The 22,097-nt window shown below is 44.8% G+C and overlaps 1 protein-coding gene across 2 annotated transcripts; it reads right to left on the bottom strand.

Moving 5' to 3' along the window:
• Window positions 1–238: 238 nt before the first annotated feature.
• LOC138672965 (late histone H2A.L3-like) lies at window positions 239–21,864 on the bottom strand. Of its 2 annotated transcripts, XM_069761442.1 has the most exons (3): window positions 21,735–21,864; window positions 17,419–17,486; window positions 239–830 (listed from the first exon to the last, which is right to left on the bottom strand). In XM_069761442.1, the coding sequence occupies exon 3, from the start codon at window positions 817–819 to the stop codon at window positions 403–405; it is 417 nt and encodes a 138-aa protein (XP_069617543.1). In that variant the 5' UTR covers window positions 820–830; window positions 17,419–17,486; window positions 21,735–21,864; the 3' UTR covers window positions 239–402. The 2 variants fall into 2 exon arrangements, with proteins under 2 accessions (XP_069617543.1, XP_069617542.1); XM_069761441.1 differs by lacking the exon at window positions 17,419–17,486.
• Window positions 21,865–22,097: the final 233 nt, after the last annotated feature.

Below are 22,097 nucleotides of genomic sequence, written 5' to 3'. Positions count from 1 at the left end.
AAAAACTACAATTCCCATAGTGCACCACACAGCCCACGGTCAAAATTGGATTTTCTGTATACAGCATGTTACTTTATATCACCAGTGCAGTGCAGGAAAAGTAAGATCCAGGCCTGGAGCGAGTCTCAAAATCGGGACTGTCCCGCTGAATTCAGGATGGTGGGGAGGTATGGCACAACTCTTCTTCCATACACACACAGATACAGCGAGCTACTGAACATTTCATCAAGTAAATACATTTTTCATAAAATAAGGCAGCATTTAATGGCTTAACAGTGAGGAGTAGATGTGAAAAAAGATTTTCAAAATCAAGATACACTTAAAATACTACAAGGAACATACGAATATCGGAAATACAAACAGGTGCTTTTGTAGCAAAGTCCAAATTCTATGTAAATAAGATCAGAACTCCTGAGACTCTGCGGCTTCAGGTTCCTGTGAATACGAGCCTTTTTTAGTCTTCTCGGGCACTAGGACCGCATGGATATTTGGCAGGACGCCTTCCTCTGCAGTGGGGACCCCACCAAACAGTTTGCTCAGTTCCTCGTCATTCCTGACAACCAGTTGGATGTGTGGGACCAGGATCTTGGTTTTCTCATCCTCCTTGGCTGCATTTACTGACAGCTTCAGGACCTCAACACACAGGTATTCCAGGATGGCCGTTAGATAGACGCTGGCGTCACCATCAATCTTCTCAGCATAGTTCCCAATCCTCAGGAGCCTGTGGACACGGCCCACTGGGAACTGGAGCCCTACCTTGGCCGATCTGGAGACCTTTCCAGCTGCAGGTTTCTGGAGCTTCTTGCCTCGACCATACATGATCAGAAGAGCTGTAGGGGAAGGGAGCAAGAAAAGAAATAAATTTTATTTACCATATAGCCAACATTGGTGAAGGAAGCATACACTTGTATCTGATGGAACCCCAACAATTCAGCTGATACAGGGGACAGCAGCACTTAAACTTGAGGAAAACCTCCTTTATTTTAGGCATTTTGGAACAAAGAGGTCATTAACTGTTAGGCCTGTCTCACATGTCCAGATAATTCCGGGATTGGGAAAAAAAAAAAAAAAAAAAAAAAAAAAAAATCGGTACCGGAGTTATCTGTATCCGTGTGCTCACGTGGCACATCAGTGTGGCACATCAGTGTGGCACATGTGCGGCAGCAGTGTGCCGTCCAAGTACCACACGGACCGTGCAGGAGACAGCGCTACAGTAAGCGCTGTCCCCTGCTTTGGGTGCTGAATCCAGAATTCATTACTTCTTTTCAGCAGCGTTTGCTGGAGAGAAGGAATGAAAAATCATTGTTTTTTTTTTTTTGTTAAAATAAAGTTCCCGGTAATCTCCCCCCTCACACCCCCTGTGCGCCCGCCCGCTGGAAATAAAACACTCACCCAGCTCCCTCGATGCTTCCTCTCAGTGTCGCAGCTTGTCCTGTGTGAGCGGTCACGTGGTGCCGCACATTACAGTGATGAATATGCGGCTCCACCTCCCATAGGGGTGGAGCCGCATATTCATCACTAATGTGCAGCACCATGTGACCGCTCATACAGGACAAGCTGCGGCGCTGAGGAGTCATCGCGGGAGCTAGGTGAGTATTTTAATGCCAGCGGGCGGGCGCACAAGGGGAGGGAGGCGGGAGCTGACTGAACTTTATTTTAAACACAAAAAAAATAAAAAAAACATGATTTTTCATTCCTTCTCTCCAGCTGGGGAGAAGGAATGAATGGCAGCTTCAGCACCACACCCTGGGGGGACAGCGCTTACTGTAGCGCTGTCTCCTGCAGGTCCGTGTGGTACCCAGTTGGCACACGGACAGCATCCGTGTGCGGTACGTGTTTAAACGGACCCATTGACTTTAATGGGTCTGTTGGATCCGTGCGTTCCCACAAACACTGACATGTCTCTGTGTTTTGCAAACGGACACACGGTCTGTGAAAACACGCTGACATGTGCAGAGACACATTGATTTTAATGTGTCTACGTGAGTCAGTGTCTCCGGTATGTGAGGAAACTGTCACCACAACGTACCGGAGCCACTGACGTGTGAAACCGGCCTTAGAAAGGAATATGCATCTTAATACCCTACATGCTAAAAAGAAAAACAAAAATCACGTTCTGTGGGGGAAACTTGTCTTACAGGAAAGGGCTCTAACTTTTATAGGTTGCGCTATACACGTATTTCAACATATACCTTATTAAAAAGCATAACAATATGAGAGCATAGATAATTTTTAATTGATTTTTAAGACCTAAGTCATTTGGGTTTGGAATAAATAATTATATCCAATACTAGGAGAAAAAAAATATACAGAAGCTGCACAATTCACGGGAAAAGTTTTATTAAGTAATTCCGTCTTAGGCCTAAGGCCGGAGTCACACTACAGCGAGATACGGCCGAGTCTCGCAGGTGAAAATCCAGCTCTGGCACCGGCACTCCGGAGTGGAGCGTGTGGCCGCACAGCAATACATGGAGCCGCACGCTCCGCTCCGGAGTGCCGGTGCCAGAGCTTGGTTTTAACCTGCGAGACTCGGCCGTATCTCGCTGTAGTGTGACTCCGGCCTAAGACTGTTTCTAGATATCATTTTACCCATAAACTTAAACATTTAAACATTGTATTCACATTGATAACAATAAAAAAATCGTTAAATATGTCATGGTGTGTGCTGTGCAATTTATTCTATATCTTTATACTACTCATTACACCTCTCTGTATACTACATCCACCCAGCCAACCATATATACGGGACAGCATTAACAATGACCAACATGTAGGAACCCAAATAAGTAAAAAATATATATTTCGTTACTTCCCATCTACTTGATATCTTTCCTCCCTGTAATGTTTCCAGTCCTCTTATTTCTAGATGGTTTTTTTTTCCGGTGATATTTGATTTGTACCTGTGTTTGAGGAGTAAGGAGAGCGACAAGTGGATACGAACGGTCCAAAATTTGGACATTGGCTATCCACTTTTTTTTCCGAATTGGGTATGTCAGCATTTACCTTGAAATATAGAATTAGGGAGAACAAGAAGGCGGGGGTAACAGGATAATGTAATAAACAGTCATGTACTGCAAAGAATATAACAGGTAATTCCTTACTGGTACAGAGCACAGTACAAGGGATCACAGCCGAGGGATGAAATCTGTAGGACGGGATCTATAAGGACGTTTTACGTCAGTTGTTGCCAACTGTCATTTTCACATCTTCCATTAAGTGGGCGGGGCTTAGTTGAAGCATGGCGGTGCACCTGACCAATGATGTGCGGTCAGTGGGTGCTCTACGGCCGGACTCACACACCGCGGCTGTAATGTGTGCTCTATGGGAGAGATATAAAGGCAAAGCACACAAAGCATGAACCTGGTCCTGACTCAAAACCTTTCCCAACTTACACAGAATTGTATAAATGGTTCAGAGTATATAACTTCTAATGTTAAAAACCTAATAGCTACAATTATTTATTACAGTGTATACATTATTGGGTTCTTCGCAGCGCTGAGGCCCTGGGTTCAAATCAGGGTGGATAAAAATCAATGTTTTAAAAAAAAAAAAAAAAAAAAAAAAAAAAAAAAAAAAATCGGATTTTTTTTATTTAAATCGGATTTTTTTCAATAAACTGCTTTTTGAGGAAAATATTTTACCATCCAAAGGTTCTTCCATCATGAGATAAAGCCGAGTTGTTTAACTCAGTAGAATAAAGGCTGTATATGTGTAACATTCACAATGCCATGCTCTTCCAGAGGTTTCTGTAGGATTAGTGGGCAGTTTCTCTCCTATATTATCACAGACGCTCGCTTTACTTAAACAGTTCTCAAAACTGAATTTGACTCCGCAGAGGTCCCAGCCTCTTCTTCACGGCAAAAATGTTACAACATGAACAGAGTTGAGAAAAAGACCTTAATCCTATTGTTCTACAAACCTATGAATACAGAATCAACTCCTTCAGTGCCAAGTCCAAGAAGTTAGACAATATGTTTCTGATTGTTTGGAGTGGAATAGATCTGCACAACACAAAAAGAATGTGAATCTAAGTGTGAGGAGGAGGAAGGGCAAGCAGACAAAAAAATGAAAGTGAAACTTTGAGCACAATACTGCAGCATAGCCACAGACAGACAAGTCTGGATCTGTTTGTGTGTACGATCTGAGGTTTATTACATTCTTTCCTTATAATGGCAGCAGGCCGTAAAAGAGACCCAGTTTGGGAATATTTTAATGAAGCTCCTTCGCCTATAGGTAAGGCAGGCATGCGTGCAAAATGCAAACGATGCAACAAAGAGATGCAAGGCCTGGTGGCGCGAATGAGGCAACATCATGAGAAGTGCGGTGATGAAGATGACCAAAGAAACACTTCTGAACAGGCAGGATCTTCAGGTTGGTAAACATTTGTATTGAATCCTATTTCTAAAGACTGAACTGTCATGTGTGAGAAAAATTATATTTCTTATTATTACTGCATGTTATTGTCATTTGGTACAGTTATGAAGAAAAACAAATATTCCTTTTGGGGCAGGGGCAGTGATGTGTTGTGTACAATAAGCAGAAATTGTATAAACAATAAAATAACAGCATAGACTTTTTTTGTTTAGGGAAATTCATGGATTCTGGAAACTATCCACCTCCAAGATCACCATCATCCTGTTCTACAGGTTCAGAGTTATCCATCCAGGATAGTGCTTCATTAGCAGCAGCAGCATCATCAGACACCCACAGCCACATATCACCATCACCCAAAAGGAAGAAAAAACCTTTACCTCCTGGAACCACCATAGATAGGTTTGTGATAAGAACTAGCAGATTAGAAAAAGTTGATTGATGAAAAAATTGCCCAGTTTATTTATGCAACGAACTCTTCTTTCCGTCTGACTGAGAACCCACATTTCATTAATATGGTTCAGTCACTGAGACCAGGATACAGTCCACCCAGCAGAGCTGATGTTGCAGGGAAACTGCTGGATCAAGTGTATGACAGAGAAATGGAGCAATGTGCAACAGCTCTGGAGGGTAAAATTGTTAACCTAAGTATTGATGGGTCCATGGATTGCTATGGGATAGTAATGTGAAGTGTGGCTTATACGAATGGTTGAGGGATTAGATACTCTATTGTTTTAATGATGGTAGTAATTAACAAGATGAGCTGCTTTGTGGGGTGGGGGCGGGGGAGGGGGGGGGAAATACTCTGTATTGAAAATGTAACATGTTAATTGCCTTGTTATTCTTAATAAAAATTTATTTGAATCAAAAAAAAAAAGTATTGATGGGTGGAGTAATGTCCACAATGATCCTATTGTATGTGCTTGTATAACAACAGAAGAAGGTAAAGTCTTCCTTGCACAAACAACTGATACGTCAGGAAATGCACACACAGCAGAATACTTACAAGTGGCAGTAAAAGCTATAACGACACGTGAACAAAAATTCAAATGTCTAGTAAGCAGTTTGGTCACTGACAATGCTGCAAACGTATCCAAGATGAGCAGGGAGGGAATACAAAGCTGCTAATAACATATGGTTGCAGTGCTCATTTGCTGCACCTCTTAGCCAAAGACTTAAGTGTTCCAGAAATAAAGGCTAATGTTGTTGAAATTGCTAAATACTTCCGTAATAATCATTTTGCTGCAGCAGCTCTGAAAAGGATGGGTGGAACCAAGCTAACGCTCCCACAAGATGTTAGATGGAACTCTCTGGTGGACTGTTTTGAGCAGTATATCAAAAACTGGCCTATTCTGATGACACTTTGTGAAGAAAATCGAGATAAAATAGATGGCACTGTCACAGCCAAAATCCTCAACATTGGGCTTAAGAGAAATGTTGAACATATGCTGAGCTTCCTGAAACCCATCTCTCAAGCTTTAAACAAAATACAGAAAAATAGCTGTTTTATTGCGGATGCTGTTGAAATTTGGAAGGAACTGAGTGAACACTTAAAAACAGAACTACACATGGACAGAATTAAATTACAAGCAGTAAACAAACGAATGGGACAAGCACTGACTCCAGCTCATTTTTTGGCAAATATTGTCAATATCCAATATCAGGGTCAAAACCTAAGTGCTGAGGAAGAGGAGTTAGCTATGACATGGGTATCCAGCAATCATCCATCTTTAATGCCAACTATAATAAACTTCAGAGCTAAGGGGGAACCATTCAAGAAATATATGTTTGCTGAAGATATTTTAAGGAAGGTCACACCAGTAAACTGGTGGAAGTCACTTAAGCGCTTGGATTTAGAGACTGTTCAAGTAATGATTTCACTTTTAACAGCAGTAGCTTCTTCTGCAGGCGTTGAAAGAATATTCTCTTCCTTTGGACTCATTCATTCTAAATTGAGAAATCGGTTGGGACCCAATAAAGCAGGAAAGCTTGTTTTTCTTTTCCAGATTATGAATAGGAACAAAGAAGAAGATGATGATGATGAAGAGGACGACAAGTGAGCTACAGAGGACAGCAGGGACAGTAGTATTTAAGTTTTTCATGTGTCGGCTGGGCTGACAGTCTAAGTTTCTTATAATATATATATATATATATATATATATATATATATATATATATATATATATATATATATATATATATATATATATATATTTTTTTTTTTTTTTTTTGTTTAGCCAAATTAGTTAACAAACATGGATGTTTGTTTAAGCAAATAACGTATGCTGTAATGTTGTTATTGTTTCAGTTGAATACACCAAGGTTACTTACTGGTAGCCGGTTTTTCCGGAACCCATGACGGCACACCTGAGAGAGGGGATCCGCCCAGCCAGGACAGGAAACCCTACTGAAGATAAAAGGGCGGTACCTCTCGGTCGCTTCAGTTGGTTTTCAGAGCATGAGATGCCCCCCTGGTTAGTACACATGGCAATCCAACACCACATCATATTAAGTAAAAGCACCCAAAACAATAGTGCACACCGAAAGGGTGATAAAGGGGGAAGGAATATACGGGTGCCGTCATGGGTTCCGGAAAAAACGGCTACCAGTAAGTAACCTTGGTGTTTTCCCTTCCCCCATAACGGCACACCTGAGAGACTTTTGTAGAAAGAAAAAACCTTAGGGAGGGACCACCGCTTGGAGTACCCTTCTACCAAAGGTTAGGTCAGCAGAGGAGGAAAGGTCTAGCCGGTAGTGTTTGAAAAAAGTCGAGGGTGAGGACCAGGTAGCGGCCTTGCAAATTTGGTCAATTGATACCTCAGCCTTCTCTGCCCAGGAGGTAGCCATAGCTCTGGTGGAGTGAGCCTTGATGCCGTCAGGAACCGGAGTGCCACTTGCAGAATAGGATAGACTAATGGCCTCCCTGATCCATCTAGCAATGGTACTTTTAGCTACCCCACACCCTTTTTTACTACCCTGAAAGGCTACAAATAGGGTTTGATCTTTCCTCCACTGACTAGTCATGGTCATGTATTGTAACATGGATCTCCTCACATCTAACATATGGAACTTTTGTTCCCCCAGATTTTTAGGATTATTACAAAATGATGGTAACGTAATCTCCTGACTCCTATGAAATTTTTGGACTACTTTGGGGAGATACGCTGGATCTGGTCTTAGGATTATCCTGTCATCAAGAATCTGAGTGTAAGGAGGGCATATTGATAGAGCTGGTAAATCACCTACCCTACAGGCCGATGTTAGGGCTACTAGTAGGACTGTTTTCAGGGTGAGCAATTTAGGTGATATCTCCTGCACATGCTCAAAAGGATCTTTGGTTAAGGCCTCCAAGACCAGATTTAGATCCCAAGGAGGAATTTTGGGGATAATAACCGGTCTAGACCTGCCACAGGATTTTATAAATCGTGAAACCCACCTATTAGACGCTAGGTTGCAATTATATAGGGCCCCTAAGGCTGAAACTTGAACCTTCAGGGTGCTAGTTGCTAATCCTAGTTGCAAACCCGCTTGTAGAAATTCTAGGATGGGACCCACTGGAGCTACATCCCCTAATGGTTCACCCAAGAAGTCTAAAAATTTCTTCCAGGTCCTACCGTAGATTCTGGATGTTATAGGCTTCCTGCTTTTTAACAGGGTGGAGATTAACCCTGGGGAGAATCCTTGGCAACTCAGTAACGCCCTCTCAAATTTCAGGCTGCCAGATGGAAGCCCTTCACCTGAGAGTGGGTTACTGGTCCCTGGGTTAACAGGTCCGGCACATCTGGCAGGATCCACGGGTCTGTTAATGACATCTGCCTTAGAAGAGAGAACCATGGTCTTCTTGGCCAGAATGGAGCGATGAGTATTATTTTCGCTCGGTCTTCTCTGATTTTCCGGACTACTGTTGGAATCATCACTATTGGGGGAAATGCGTAGGCCAGAGAGAATTTCCACGGTATTAGTAGGGCATCTACCGCGAAAGGATGTTCCTTTGGGTTCAGTGAGCAGAACTTTGTCACTTTTTTGTTGTGTGAGGTGGCAAATAAGTCTATCTCTGGTGTACCCCAGGCCTGTACTATTTGTTGAAACACTCCAGGATTCAGGGACCACTCCCCTTGTCTCAGAATTCTGCGACTCAGAAAATCTGCCCGTGAGTTCTCTACACCCCTTGTGTAGTGCTGTTAGGGAAGATAGGTGTTGTTCTGCCCAATGAAATAGTAAATTTGACACCTCCATGAGGTTCCGAGACCTCGTCCCCCCTTGGTGATTGATGTAGGCCACTACTGCTCGATTGTCTGTCATAATTCGAGCATGGCGGCCCTGGAGCAGGGGAAGAAAATGTTTCAAGGACTTTTCTACTGCCCATAGTTCTTTTACGTTCGAGCCATAGCTCTTTTCTTGGGAGGACCAAGTTCCTTGAACTGAATGGGATCTTAAGTGAGCTCCCCAACCTAAACCGCTTGCGTCGGTCGTAATGATGTCCTCGACCGGATTCTGCCACTGGACTCCCATAGTGAGATGTTCCTCTATGGTCCACCAGACTAAGGAATCTCTTACATCCCGATGAAGACACAGATTTCCTTCCAAACGCCCTTTTAAACAGTCTTTGGGCTGACAAAACTTCCCACTGTAGTTGTCTCAGGTGGAATTGTGCCCACCCTACGGCCGGAATGCAAGATGTTAATGAGCCTAGTAGGGACATCACTTTTCTTAGGGTCATCTCGGGTTGGTGTATTGCTGCAGTTGTCAAGTTGATTATTTTGGCTACTTTATTTTCCGGGAGGAGGCAGAGCTGACGTTCTGAATCTAGTATTAATCCTAGGAAGGACTGTACCTTTACTGGAACTAATTTCGATTTGGGAACATTTATCATCCAACCCAGCTCTATTAGAGTTGATGTCACTACCATTATCTGATGGGAGCAATCGGCCTCTGTCTTCCCTATCACAAGAAAATCGTCCAAATACAGAACAATCACGACATTCCGGGAACGGAGATATGACATTACCTCTGCCATCACCTTGGTGAAGACCCTGGGAGCTGTAGATAGGCCGAATGGGAGGGCTGTATATTGGTAATGTTTCACTTGGTTTTGTATGTAGAGTGCCACTCAAGTATCTCCAGTATCCGCGATGTATTGGAATATGGCAATATGCCTCCAATATGCCATGAAGCAGTGAGGAAACAGAAGCTTTGTGGTTGTATTGATGGACTCCATCTTGAAGGAGTGATTGTCTATTGAATGGTTGAGTTTTCTTAGGTTGATTATGGTTCTCAATGAACCATCGGGTTTCTGTATCAGAAAGAGGGGGGAGTAAACCCCCTTTCTATTTCCTGAACCGGGACTTCTTGCAAGACATTTTTTTTTGATCAGACCAAGGACTTCTGTTTCTAGAGCTAATTGTTCCTGCTGGACTTTCCTCCGAGGAGTTATTACAAAATTGTGCCTGGGTGGATGGATAAATTTTATTTTTAGGCCGTCTTTTATAATATTTAGAACCCAGGTGCTCGGGGAGATGTTTATCCAGGCTGGATGGAGAGGGAGAGTCTTCCTCCAACCTGTGATGTAATGTCATTGGGGGGATTTTTTTGCAGAGGTAGAGGGCCCTTTGAACATATAGCCCGATCTCCTTTTATCTTTGAACTCCCAATTTCTCCTATCTCCTGGAGGTCTGCCTCTATTATATCTTCTCAGAAAAAAGGGTTTTTTAGGATCCTTAGGGAAGGTTGGAAAGGCTTTATTTTTGTCTCCTGCCTGTTCCAATATTTCTTCTAACTTTTTCCCAAAGAGGAGTTGACCGTCGCATGGGATGGAGCAAAGTTTATGTTTTGATGGCAGGTCTCCCGGACACCCTTTGAGCCATAAGGCTCTTCTGGCCTTGCTGGACAGGCCCGCTGCTCTAGCCGTTAACTTTGCAGAGTCTATGGAGGAATCTGCCAAGAAGGCTGCTGCCCCTTGAACTAGGGATATGTTTGCAAGAACGTCATTCCTAGGAACTTTATTTCTCAGCTGGTCTTTAATTTGCTGTAACCAGACCATAAGAGCGCGAGCTGTACATGTTCCAGCTATAGCTGGTTTCAGGCCTCCTGCCGCAGCTTCCCAGATGTGTTTCAAGAACCCATCTGCTTTTTTGTCTAGTGGATCTTTTAGGACCCCTGAATCTTCTAACGGAAGGGAAGATCTCCTCAAGGATTTGGCTACCGCACCGTCAATCTTAGGGATTTTCTCCCAAGATTCTGAGTCTTTTTCTTCAAAAAGGATATCTCCTTTTTGATGAAGAAGGTAGTGTACCCATTTTTTCAGGTTTTTTCCATTCTTTTTCGATCAATGCTTTGATTTTTGCATTGACCGGAAATGTACGCTTCCTTTTTTCATCTAAACCACCAAACATGACATCCTCAAGTGATCTAGGCGTTTTTTCCTCTTTAAGGCCCATAGCAGTTCTGACCGCCTTAACTAATTTTTCTACATCCTCAGTTGGGAAACATGGACGCCCCCCTGTATCACTATCTGAGGAGGAATCTGAGGACTGGACAGAGGCGGAAGAGGTAGAGGGAGACCGGGATGATTTTTGACTCCCTAGTTTCTGAGAGGCCTCCGAATCCGTAGACACTTTACGGCTTTCCCTCCCAGCTTTTTTGAGGGCCAATTTTAAGGAGTCTTCAATCTCTGCCTGAATTATGGCTTTAAGGCTTGTGGCAAAATTAGGGGTCTCTTCCTGAATAGTTCTATTAATACAGTCAGCGCAGAGATCCTTCTGCCACTGAACTGCAAGCGGGGCTTTACAAAGGGCACATTCACGGTTCTTTGTTTTGCCGCTAGATTTTCCTCGACCCCTAGTGATCAAACAGAAAAAATGGACCCTGTTACCATAAGGGTGACATTCACGTAGATCACTCACCACCGCTGACCGTTAAGGGTACCGATTTTGGAGGCTGGACAGATGCTCGTGTAGTGTCCTTCCTGGACGCTGAAGAGTCTTGCCGGATGGGACGGCCGCCACTCCTACCAGTTGAGCGGCTGCTCCTGTGCTGGTGGCTCGGCAAGGCATCTGATGAGAGCTCTTGACGCTGCTGCTGTAATGACAGCGGTTGCTGCTGCTCCTGTTGTCCCACTTCCATGTTGAAGCTTGTGGACATGAGCGCGTCTTCTGTGGTCAGACACCCTTTTATGGGGGACCACTGCACTCCCCGCCTCCTCCGGTGCCCAATAGTGATCCCTCCCCTCCTCTGCTGCGTCGCCGGAGTCCTATTCCACCGGCCGGCGTTTCTTCATGGGCAGAGGGAGGAGGGCGGTGCGGCAGCCATGGAAGGAGCTGGAACCCCCGACCGTGCTGCAACAACGCCCGCTCGGACGCAGAGACCCGGAGGACCTGCGGACGGCGCTTCCAGACTCCCGAACCCGACGCACAGGCGCTGCCTGATTCTTCCACGCTGGGACGGGACCTGGGTAAGTGGAACCGCCGTGTTTCAGTAAGAGGGTCCCTGTCAGGACAGGAAACCCAACTGAAGCGACCGAGAGGTACCGCCCTTTTATCTTCAGTAGGGTTTCCTGTCCTGGCTGGGCGGATCCCCTCTCTCAGGTGTGTCGTCATGGGGGAAGGGAAAAAATCTATTTAAATTGTTATTAAGGTCAGGATTATTTTTCTCCTTCCTAAGTACAACAGAACAGTGGTGTCCAAATATGAATGATTAACCCATTAAACTGGGGAGAAAAAAATTATATAAAAAGTGATTCTAAAAATCTTCATCTACTTGCATGTTAAAGAAGCAAGAACTAGTTTAGGTAGAAACTTTGATTTAAATCACTGATTTAAATCAAGCCTTACTGACTAGTGATTTAAATCGTGATTTAAATCAGTTAGATTTAAATCAAATCCACCCTGGTTCAAATCCCACCAAGGACAATATCTGCCAGGAGTTTGTATGGGTTTCCTCTGGGTTCTCCAATCTTCGGTTTCTTCCTACACACCAAAAAGTCAGACTGATAGGGAATCTAGTTTGTGAGCCCCAATGGGGACAGCGATGATGACGTGTGTAAAGGGCCGTGGAAATAATGGAGCTATATAAAAGAATAAAATAAATTAAAATAAATACATTAGTGGAAGTGTTACAAGAAGCACCAACTGCTGGTGAACAATGCGGGAGATGAGCAAATCTTCCAAAATTCAATTTGGGACAGATTCGCTCAAATTCAGGTAGTGAAAATTCAGACCGATACGAAGTTATCAGCCAAAGTAGAGAAAATTCTACACCGGTATCCCTGAGAGAAGGAAAGGAGTTAACAAAAAAACACAGAACTTTATTCTCACTTTTCATCACCTGTTCTTCCGCTGCCCTGGAAGAATACATGACTGCTATGGAGGACTGGGGATCTGAGGTGGCAGCAGACACGGAATAAGAACAGGGGAAGAAAAGGGAGCGTTGTTTATTTTATCACCTACCCAAGCTTCAAAAAAAAAAAAAAATCCAGCAAAATGGCCGCCGACTAGATACGTTTTTGATTGACCAAATTGAATCACTGATTTTAACAGCAGTTCCACAATTAACATTTTATATTGCGTGTAAATTTAGCTTAAAGGAAGAAAATGCATGAATGAAAAACGTAGTGTTCGGTTAGACAAGTGTTATTGTGTCTTGGTGTACTGTTTGTATGCAAGACGGATGCCATCACACACTTTTCCGGCTATATAGAATAGTGTATGCAAGATGGCAGCACAGCACGGAGGAGCACACGGAGCTAGACATAGAGCCAATCAAGGCCACATTTTGGAGACCTGACTGGCCCATTGGTTGATACGACTGTCTGAACCCGGCCTTACACTTGTGGATCTTCTGCATGTGTGACTCCAGGATAAATACTGGCATCCTGACGTCCTAATAATGTGCAGAAAAATAATCCAAACTCCATGTGATAGTGGATGTAATAAATCTTTAGGCTGTGTGCACATGTTGCGGTTTTTTTCACGGTTTTTCCCGATAAAAACGCTATAAAACCGCAAAAAAACGCATACAATAAGCATCCCATCATTTAGAATGAATTCAGCATGTTTTGTGCACATGATGCGTTTTTTCCGCGAAAAAAAAAAACGCATTATGGTAAAAACCGCAGCATGTTCATTAATTTTGCGTTTTTTTGCGGATTTCCCACTATAAAATGCATTGGGAAGTGTCCGGAAAAAAAACGCGGCACAAACGCGTCAAAAACGCATGCGGATTTCTTGCAGAAAAGGTCCGGTTTTTCTCAGGAATTTTCTGCGAGAAATCCTGAATGTGTGCACATAGCCTAGGCTTCATTTCTTCTCTTTGCGATACTTGACTCAGGCCTTTTTATATAATGTGCGGAAGAATAAAAAAAAAAAAAAAAAAAGGACCCAGCCTCGGCTCATGGAAGGAGAGGAACATTCCCTAAAGATCTGTGGTAGGAAATGTTTCCTCTCCCAACTCCTCCACCTGATATAAAAAGACACAAACATGAGGGCATTTTACTTCTACCGCAGGGGCAGACATATCATTGGTGTAACCAGGTGCCCAGGAGGTACCGGGGGCCAGCACCACCTCCAAAGCACTTGGAAATGTGAAATCATGATGATCTGCAAATGGCCCATATAGGGTTCTTGGACAGGGGCCTTGACTGTCTGACCACCAGTGCTCATCTTACCCCTACATTATCACATATGTCCAATAGATCAGATGGATATAGATGGCATTCTTGGTCTGGAGATGACATGGTTTTTCTTACACGTAGAGATTCCAGCATCCAAGTACATAAAGGAGCTGCAGACGCCACGTAACATCAAGGTAATCGGACTTTTCTATATTAATATGCCACGAGATACATTATATTCTCTGCTGACTGTTACTATTACAGGCTGCAGTGACCGGCGTACAGGGTGAGTTCTGCCGTTATATAATATCTGATCTCCATAGTTTCCAAGTTTCACATCTTCTACCGACACATTTCCCTTGTCATATTTGCTTCATTGCCTCCATTTTTTGTTTTCAAAGAGAAATATGCATATTAAAGTTACAAACATTCCCTATTACAGTTGTGCTGATCAAATCCCTCGATTAGCATGGCATTTTCTCATGCAGGAATATTCATCATTTTCCAAGATCACAAGCCCATAGGCATCCTGCAGGTGGCGCTACCTATATAGATCCTGTATGGAGACTCATGAACACCCGCTACTCCTGGATCTGAATGGCTCCATATTGAGAAGTGACACTAAATACTGTGTCTAGTAGAGAACACGAGTGTAATGTGGCGTCCGATGGTCCAATCTCTATAATATCAATGATGAAATGGAGCCACATTATCATATGATACAGGGCTCAGTGATAATCATATGATACAGGGCTCAGTGATCACTGGGCATGATACTGTGTTAGGTTACATTATGTCATCCAACATGAGAATGGACTTTTAGTTTTATTCCTATTTTCATATAATATTAAAAATCTCATTTTAATCTGAATTATTCCTATTTTCAGATAAGGGACCAGAAATCAGGTGAGTAAATATTGTAAATGTGAGCTCTGCATGAGGCTGGATAACCACCATTGTCGGAGTATGTGCCTTCTTGCCCATAGCCCTATAAATGATAAACATATGCCAAAACACTGCACCTTTGGAATATATTTGGTCAGGATCCATTGAGATCCTATGATCATATTAGATTGTCCCGCCAGACAAAGCCTGAACGTGGTGTGAATGTAGCCTCAGACACAAATGATGACTGTATAATTGCTGGAGATTAATAAATAAATTGGATTTTCCTTGATGTAAGTATACCAATGCAAGATACTGCTCACATACACAGAATGTGTCTGCATAATACATATATCTACTATATAATTGTCTAAGGGTCACTTCCGTCTTTCTGTCGTCCTGTCTGTGTCACACAATAGTCATTGGTCGCATCCTCTGTCTGTCATGGAATTCCAAGTCGCTGATTGGTCGCGGCAAAACAGCCACGACCAATCAGCGACGGGCAGAGTCCGGAAGAAAATGGCCGCTCCTTACTCCCTGCAGTCAGTGGCCGGCGCCCGCATACTCCCCTACAGTCACCGCTCACACAGGGTTAATGCCGGCGGTAACGGACCGCGTTATGCCGCGTGTAACTCACTTCGTTACCGCCACTATTAACCCTGTGTGACCAAGTTTTTACTATTGATGTTGCCTATGCAGCGTCAATAGTAAAAACATCTAATGTTAAAAAAAATTAAAAAATTATATACTCACCTTCCGCCACCTTTCCCGCTCCTTGCGATGCTCCGGTGACCACTCCATGCAAGCGGCAGGTTCCGGTGGCAATGATGGTATGCGACAAGGGCCTGCCATGACGTCACGGTCATGTGACCGCGATGTCTTCACACCCTGGGACCGGAAGCTGCCGCGTGCACTGCGCACAGGCGACAGAACTACAAGGGGCTCTCGCATGGGAAGGTGAGCATGTTTATTTTTTTAACCTGTGACATACGTGGCTGGGCAATACACTACGTGGCTGGGCAATACACTACGTGGCTGGGCAATACACTACGTGGCTGGAATGATTGGGACCTGTAGAAGCGCACTTGCGCGAAAGAGCTGTCGTCCTTCATCCAGCACGTTATTTCTCTGTCTGTAACCGCGCACATGTCCAGATAAAGGAAACTAATGTTACGGGACCAGTGAGTGCACATAATTTTTTCTTCTACTGTGGACACACTACGTGGGCTGGGAAATACACTACGTGGACACGCATATTCTAGAATACCCGATGCGTTAGAATCAGGCCACCATCTAGTACACATACATTATATATATATATATATATATATATATATATATATATATATATATATATATATATACACACATATACCCAATATATACAGTACAGACCAAAACTTATAAGCTACTGGATGATCCTGAGCACTGCTGCCTGATGTTGTAATTGGGTATTTGTTTTTGCAGCAGGTCAGGGTCATCCAGTAGCTTATACATTCCACTAGCCTCCCCCAGAACCCAGTTGGATGCAGCCCCCAGTCCCCACTAGCCTCCCCCAGGACCCAGTTGGATGCGGCCCCCAGTCCCCACTAGCCTGCCCCAGGACCCAGTTGGATGCGGCCCCCAGTCCCCACTAGCCTCCCCCAGGACCCAGTTGGATGCGGCCCCCAGTCCCCACTAGCCTCCCCCAGGACCCAGTTGGATGCGGCTCCCAGTCCCCACTAGCCTCCCCCAGGACCCAGTTCTATGCGGCCCCCAGTCCCCACTAGCCTGCCCCAGGACCCAGTTGGATGCGGCCCCCAGTCCCCACTAGCCTCCCCCAGGACCCAGTTGGATGCGGCCCCCAGTCCCCACTAGCCTCCCCCAGGACCCAGTTGAATGCGGCCCCCAGTCCCCACTAGCCTCCCCCAGGACCCAGTTGGATGCGGCCCCCAGTCCCCACTAGCCTCCCCCAGGACCCAGTTGGATGTGGCCCCCAGTCCCCACTAGCCTCCCCCAGGACCCAGTTGGATGCAGCCCCCAGTCCCCACTAGCCTCCCCCAGGACCCAGTTGGATGCGGCCCCCAGTCCCCACTAGCCTCCCCCAGGACCCAGTTGGATGCAGCCCCCAGTCCCCACTAGCCTCCCCCAGGACCCAGTTGGATGCGGCCCCCAGTCCCCACTAGCCTCCCCCAGGACCCAGTTGGATGCAGCCCCCAGTCCCCACTAGCCTCCCCCAGGACCCACTTGGATGCGGCCCCCAGTCCCCACTAGCCTCCCCCAGGACCCAGTTGGATGCAGCCCCCAGTCCCCACTAGCCACCCCCAGGACCCACTTGGATGCGGCCCCCAGTCCCACTAGCCTGCCCCAGGACCCAGTTGGATGCGGCCCCCAGTCCCCACTAGCCTCCCCAAGGAACCAGTTGGATGCGGCCCCCAGTCCCCACTAGCGTCCCCCTGGGCCCTGTTCGATGCGGCCCCCAGTCACCATTCGCCTTCTCTCATCAGCCACATGACACCAGTCCAGACGCAGCCACGGTGAGCTACCTGAAGCCTCTTCTCACCGGGGAGACTCACCCTGCTTGCCCACCGCCTCAGTCAGAAAATGAGAAAGGCAGAAGTGACGACCTCCAAGACCACCCAACCTGAAACAGCGAGAAGGTTATACCACAGTGCCCAGCAGACGGGGTCACACAGGGGAGAATTAGATACACGGCTCAGGAGACAGTTTCACACAGGATAGGATTAGATACACAGCTCAGCAGACAGTATCACACAGGATAGGATTAGATACACGGCTCAGCAGACAGTATCACCCAGGATAGGATTAGATACACAGCTCAGCAGGCAGTATCACACAGGATATGATTAGATACACAGCTCAGCAGACAGTATCACACAGGATAGGATTAGATACACAGCTCAGCAGACAGTATCACACAGGATAGGATTAGATACACAGCTCGGCAGACAGTATCACACAGGATAGGATTAGATACACAGCTCGGCAGACAGTATCACACAGGATAGGATTAGATACACAGGTCAGCAGACAGTAACACACAGGATAGGATTAGATACAGCTCAGCAGACAGTAACACACAGGATAGGATTAGATACAAAGCTCAGCAGACAGTAACACACAGGATAGGATTAGATACAAAGCTCAGCAGACAGTAACACACAGGATAGGATTAGTTACAAAGCTCAGCAGACAGTAACACACAGGATAGGATTAGATACAGCTCAGCAGACAGTAACACACAGGATAGGATTAGATACACAGGTCAGCAGACAGTATCACACAGGACAGGATTAGATACACAGCTCAGCAGACAGTAACACACAGGATAGGATTAGATACACAGCTCAGCAGACAGTAACACACAGGATAGGATTAGATACACAGCTCAGCAGACAGTAACACACAGGATAGGATTAGATACACAGCTCAGCAGACAGTATCACACAGGATAGGATTAGATACAACTCAGCAGACAGTATCACACAGGATAGGATTAGATACACAGCTCAGCAGACAGTAACACACAGGATAGGATTAGATACAAAGCTCAGCAGACAGTAACACACAGGATAGGATTAGATACAGCTCAGCAGACAGTAACACACAGGATAGGATTAGATACAGCTCAGCAGACAGTATCACACAGGATAGGATTAGATACACAGGTCAGCAGACAGTATCACACAGGATAGGATTAGATACAGCTCAGCAGACAGTATCACACAGGATAGGATTAGATACAGCTCAGCAGACAGTATCACACAGGATAGGATTAGATACAAAGCTCAGCAGACAGTATCACACAGGATAGGATTAGATACAGCTCAGCAGACAGTAACACACAGGATAGGATTAGATACAGCTCAGCAGACAGTATCACACAGGATAGGATTAGATACAGCTCAGCAGACAGTATCACACAGGATAGGATTAGATACAAAGCTCAGCAGACAGTATCACACAGGATAGGATTAGATACAGCTCAGCAGACAGTAACACACAGGATAGGATTAGATACAAAGCTCAGCAGACAGTAACACACAGGATAGGATTAGATACAGCTCAGCAGACAGTAACACACAGGATAGGATTAGATACAGCTCAGCAGACAGTAACACACAGGATAGGATTAGATACAAAGCTCAGCAGACAGTAACACACAGGATAAGATTAGATACAGCTCAGCAGACAGTAACACACAGGATAGGATTAGATACAAAGCTCAGCAGACAGTAACACACAGGATAGGATTAGATACAGCTCAGCAGACAGTAACACACAGGATAGGATTAGATACAAAGCTCAGCAGACAGTAACACACAGGATAGGATTAGATACACAGCTCAGCAGACAGTAACACACAGGATAGGATTAGATACACAGCTCAGCAGACAGTAACACACAGGATAGGATTAGATACAAAGCTCAGCAGACAGTAACACACAGGATAGGATTAGATACAGCTCAGCAGACAGTAACACACAGGATAGGATTAGATACAGCTCAGCAGACAGTAACACACAGGATAGGATTAGATACAAAGCTCAGCAGACAGTAACACACAGGATAGGATTAGATACAGCTCAGCAGACAGTAACACACAGGATAGGATTAGATACACAGCTCAGCACAGTATCACACAGGATAGGATTAGATACAGCTCAGCAGACAGTATCACACAGGATAGGATTAGATACACAGGTCAGCAGACAGTATCACACAGGATAGGATTAGATACACAGCTCAGCAGACAGTATCACACAGGATAGGATTAGATACACAGCTCAGCAGACAGTATCACACAGGATAGGATTAGATACAGCTCAGCAGACAGTATCACACAGGAGAGGATTAGATACACAGGTCAGCAGACAGTATCACACAGGAGAGGATTAGATACAAAGCTCAGCAGACAGTATCACACAGGATAGGATTAGATACACAGCTCAGCAGACAGTATCACACAGGATAGGATTAGATACAGCTCAGCAGACAGTATCACACAGGATAGGATTAGATACACAGCTCAGCACAGTATCACACAGGATAGGATTAGATACACAGCTCAGCAGACAGTATCACACAGGATAGGATTAGATACAGCTCAGCAGACAGTATCACACAGGATAGGATTAGATACACAGCTCAGCACAGTATCACACAGGATAGGATTAGATACAGCTCAGCAGACAGTATCACACAGGATAGGATTAGATACACAGGTCAGCAGACAGTATCACACAGGAGAGGATTAGATACACAGGTCAGCAGACAGTATCACACAGGAGAGGATTAGATACAAAGCTCAGCAGACAGTATCACACAGGATAGGATTAGATACACAGCTCAGCAGACAGTATCACACAGGATAGGATTAGATACAGCTCAGCAGACAGTATCACACAGGATAGGATTAGATACAGCTCAGCAGACAGTATCACACAGGATAGGATTAGATACAGCTCAGCAGACAGTATCACACAGGATAGGATTAGATACACAGCTCAGTACAGTATCACACAGGATAGGATTAGATACAGCTCAGCAGACAGTATCACACAGGATAGGATTAGATACAGCTCAGCAGTCAGTATCACACAGGATAGGATTAGATACAGCTCAGCAGACAGTATCACACAGGATAGGATTAGATACAAAGCTCAGCAGACAGTATCACACAGGATAGGATTAGATACAGCTCAGCAGTCAGTATCACACAGCATAGGATTAGATACACAGCTCAGCACAGTATCACACAGGATAGGATTAGATACAGCTCAGCAGACAGTATCACACAGGATAGGATTAGATACAGCTCAGCAGTCAGTATCACACAGGATAGGATTAGATACACAGCTCAGCACAGTATCACACAGGATAGGATTAGATACAGCTCAGCAGACAGTATCACACAGGATAGGATTAGATACAGCTCAGCAGTCAGTATCACACAGGATAGGATTAGATACACAGCTCAGCACAGTATCACACAGGATAGGATTAGATACAGCTCAGCAGACAGTATCACACAGGATAGGATTAGATACAGCTCAGCAGTCAGTATCACACAGGATAGGATTAGATACAGCTCAGCAGACAGTATCACACAGGATAGGATTAGATACAAAGCTCAGCAGACAGTATCACACAGGATAGGATTAGATACAGCTCAGCAGTCAGTATCACACAGCATAGGATTAGATACACAGCTCAGCACAGTATCACACAGGATAGGATTAGATACAGCTCAGCAGACAGTATCACACAGGATAGGATTAGATACAGCTCAGCAGTCAGTATCACACAGGATAGGATTAGATACACAGCTCAGCACAGTATCACACAGGATAGGATTAGATACAGCTCAGCAGTCAGTATCACACAGGATAGGATTAGATACACAGCTCAGCACAGTATCACACAGGATAGGATTAGATACAGCTCAGCAGACAGTATCACACAGGATAGGATTAGATACAGCTCAGCAGTCAGTATCACACAGGATAGGATTAGATACAGCTCAGCAGACAGTATCACACAGGATAGGATTAGATACAAAGCTCAGCAGACAGTATCACACAGGATAGGATTAGATACAGCTCAGCAGTCAGTATCACACAGCATAGGATTAGATACACAGCTCAGCACAGTATCACACAGGATAGGATTAGATACAGCTCAGCAGACAGTATCACACAGGATAGGATTAGATACAAAGCTCAGCAGACAGTATCACACAGGATAGGATTAGATACACAGCTCAGCAGACAGTATCACACAGGATAGGATTAGATACACAGCTCAGCACAGTATCACACAGGAGAGGATTAGATACAACTCAGCAGATGTGATCACCAGAGACACTCACCCTGCTCGTCGGTCATCCGCCGACCCGGCACAATGCACACCACACGCTGCTCTTGCTCTCCCTGCTCGGTAGGTAAATACTAGCAATGCTAAGGCTAGACTGTGTATGGGCTCCTTTCAGGAGTGACGTCATTTCCGGGGGCGTGTTCTGACTTAGCAAAGGCAGGAGGCGAGCTGCAGTTAATGCGATGGTTGAGCCTAGACTGTTTGAGCTCTTTCCTGTCCTGACTGCAGCCCATACATACAGTGTTGCCGGCTCACTACTAAAGAGGCTACACTCTATGGGCTCCTTCTAGGTATATGTTCTTGAAGATACTACAAGAAGAAAGAAATGATGTGTTTGCGCTATATAAAATGCATAGAA

The sequence above is a fragment of the Ranitomeya imitator genome, chromosome 3, assembly GCF_032444005.1.
Source record: "Ranitomeya imitator isolate aRanImi1 chromosome 3, aRanImi1.pri, whole genome shotgun sequence".
Taxonomy (NCBI): Eukaryota; Metazoa; Chordata; class Amphibia; order Anura; family Dendrobatidae; genus Ranitomeya; species Ranitomeya imitator.
Note: the sequence above shows the minus strand (reverse complement) of the source record. Positions and strands in the feature narration are given on the sequence as shown.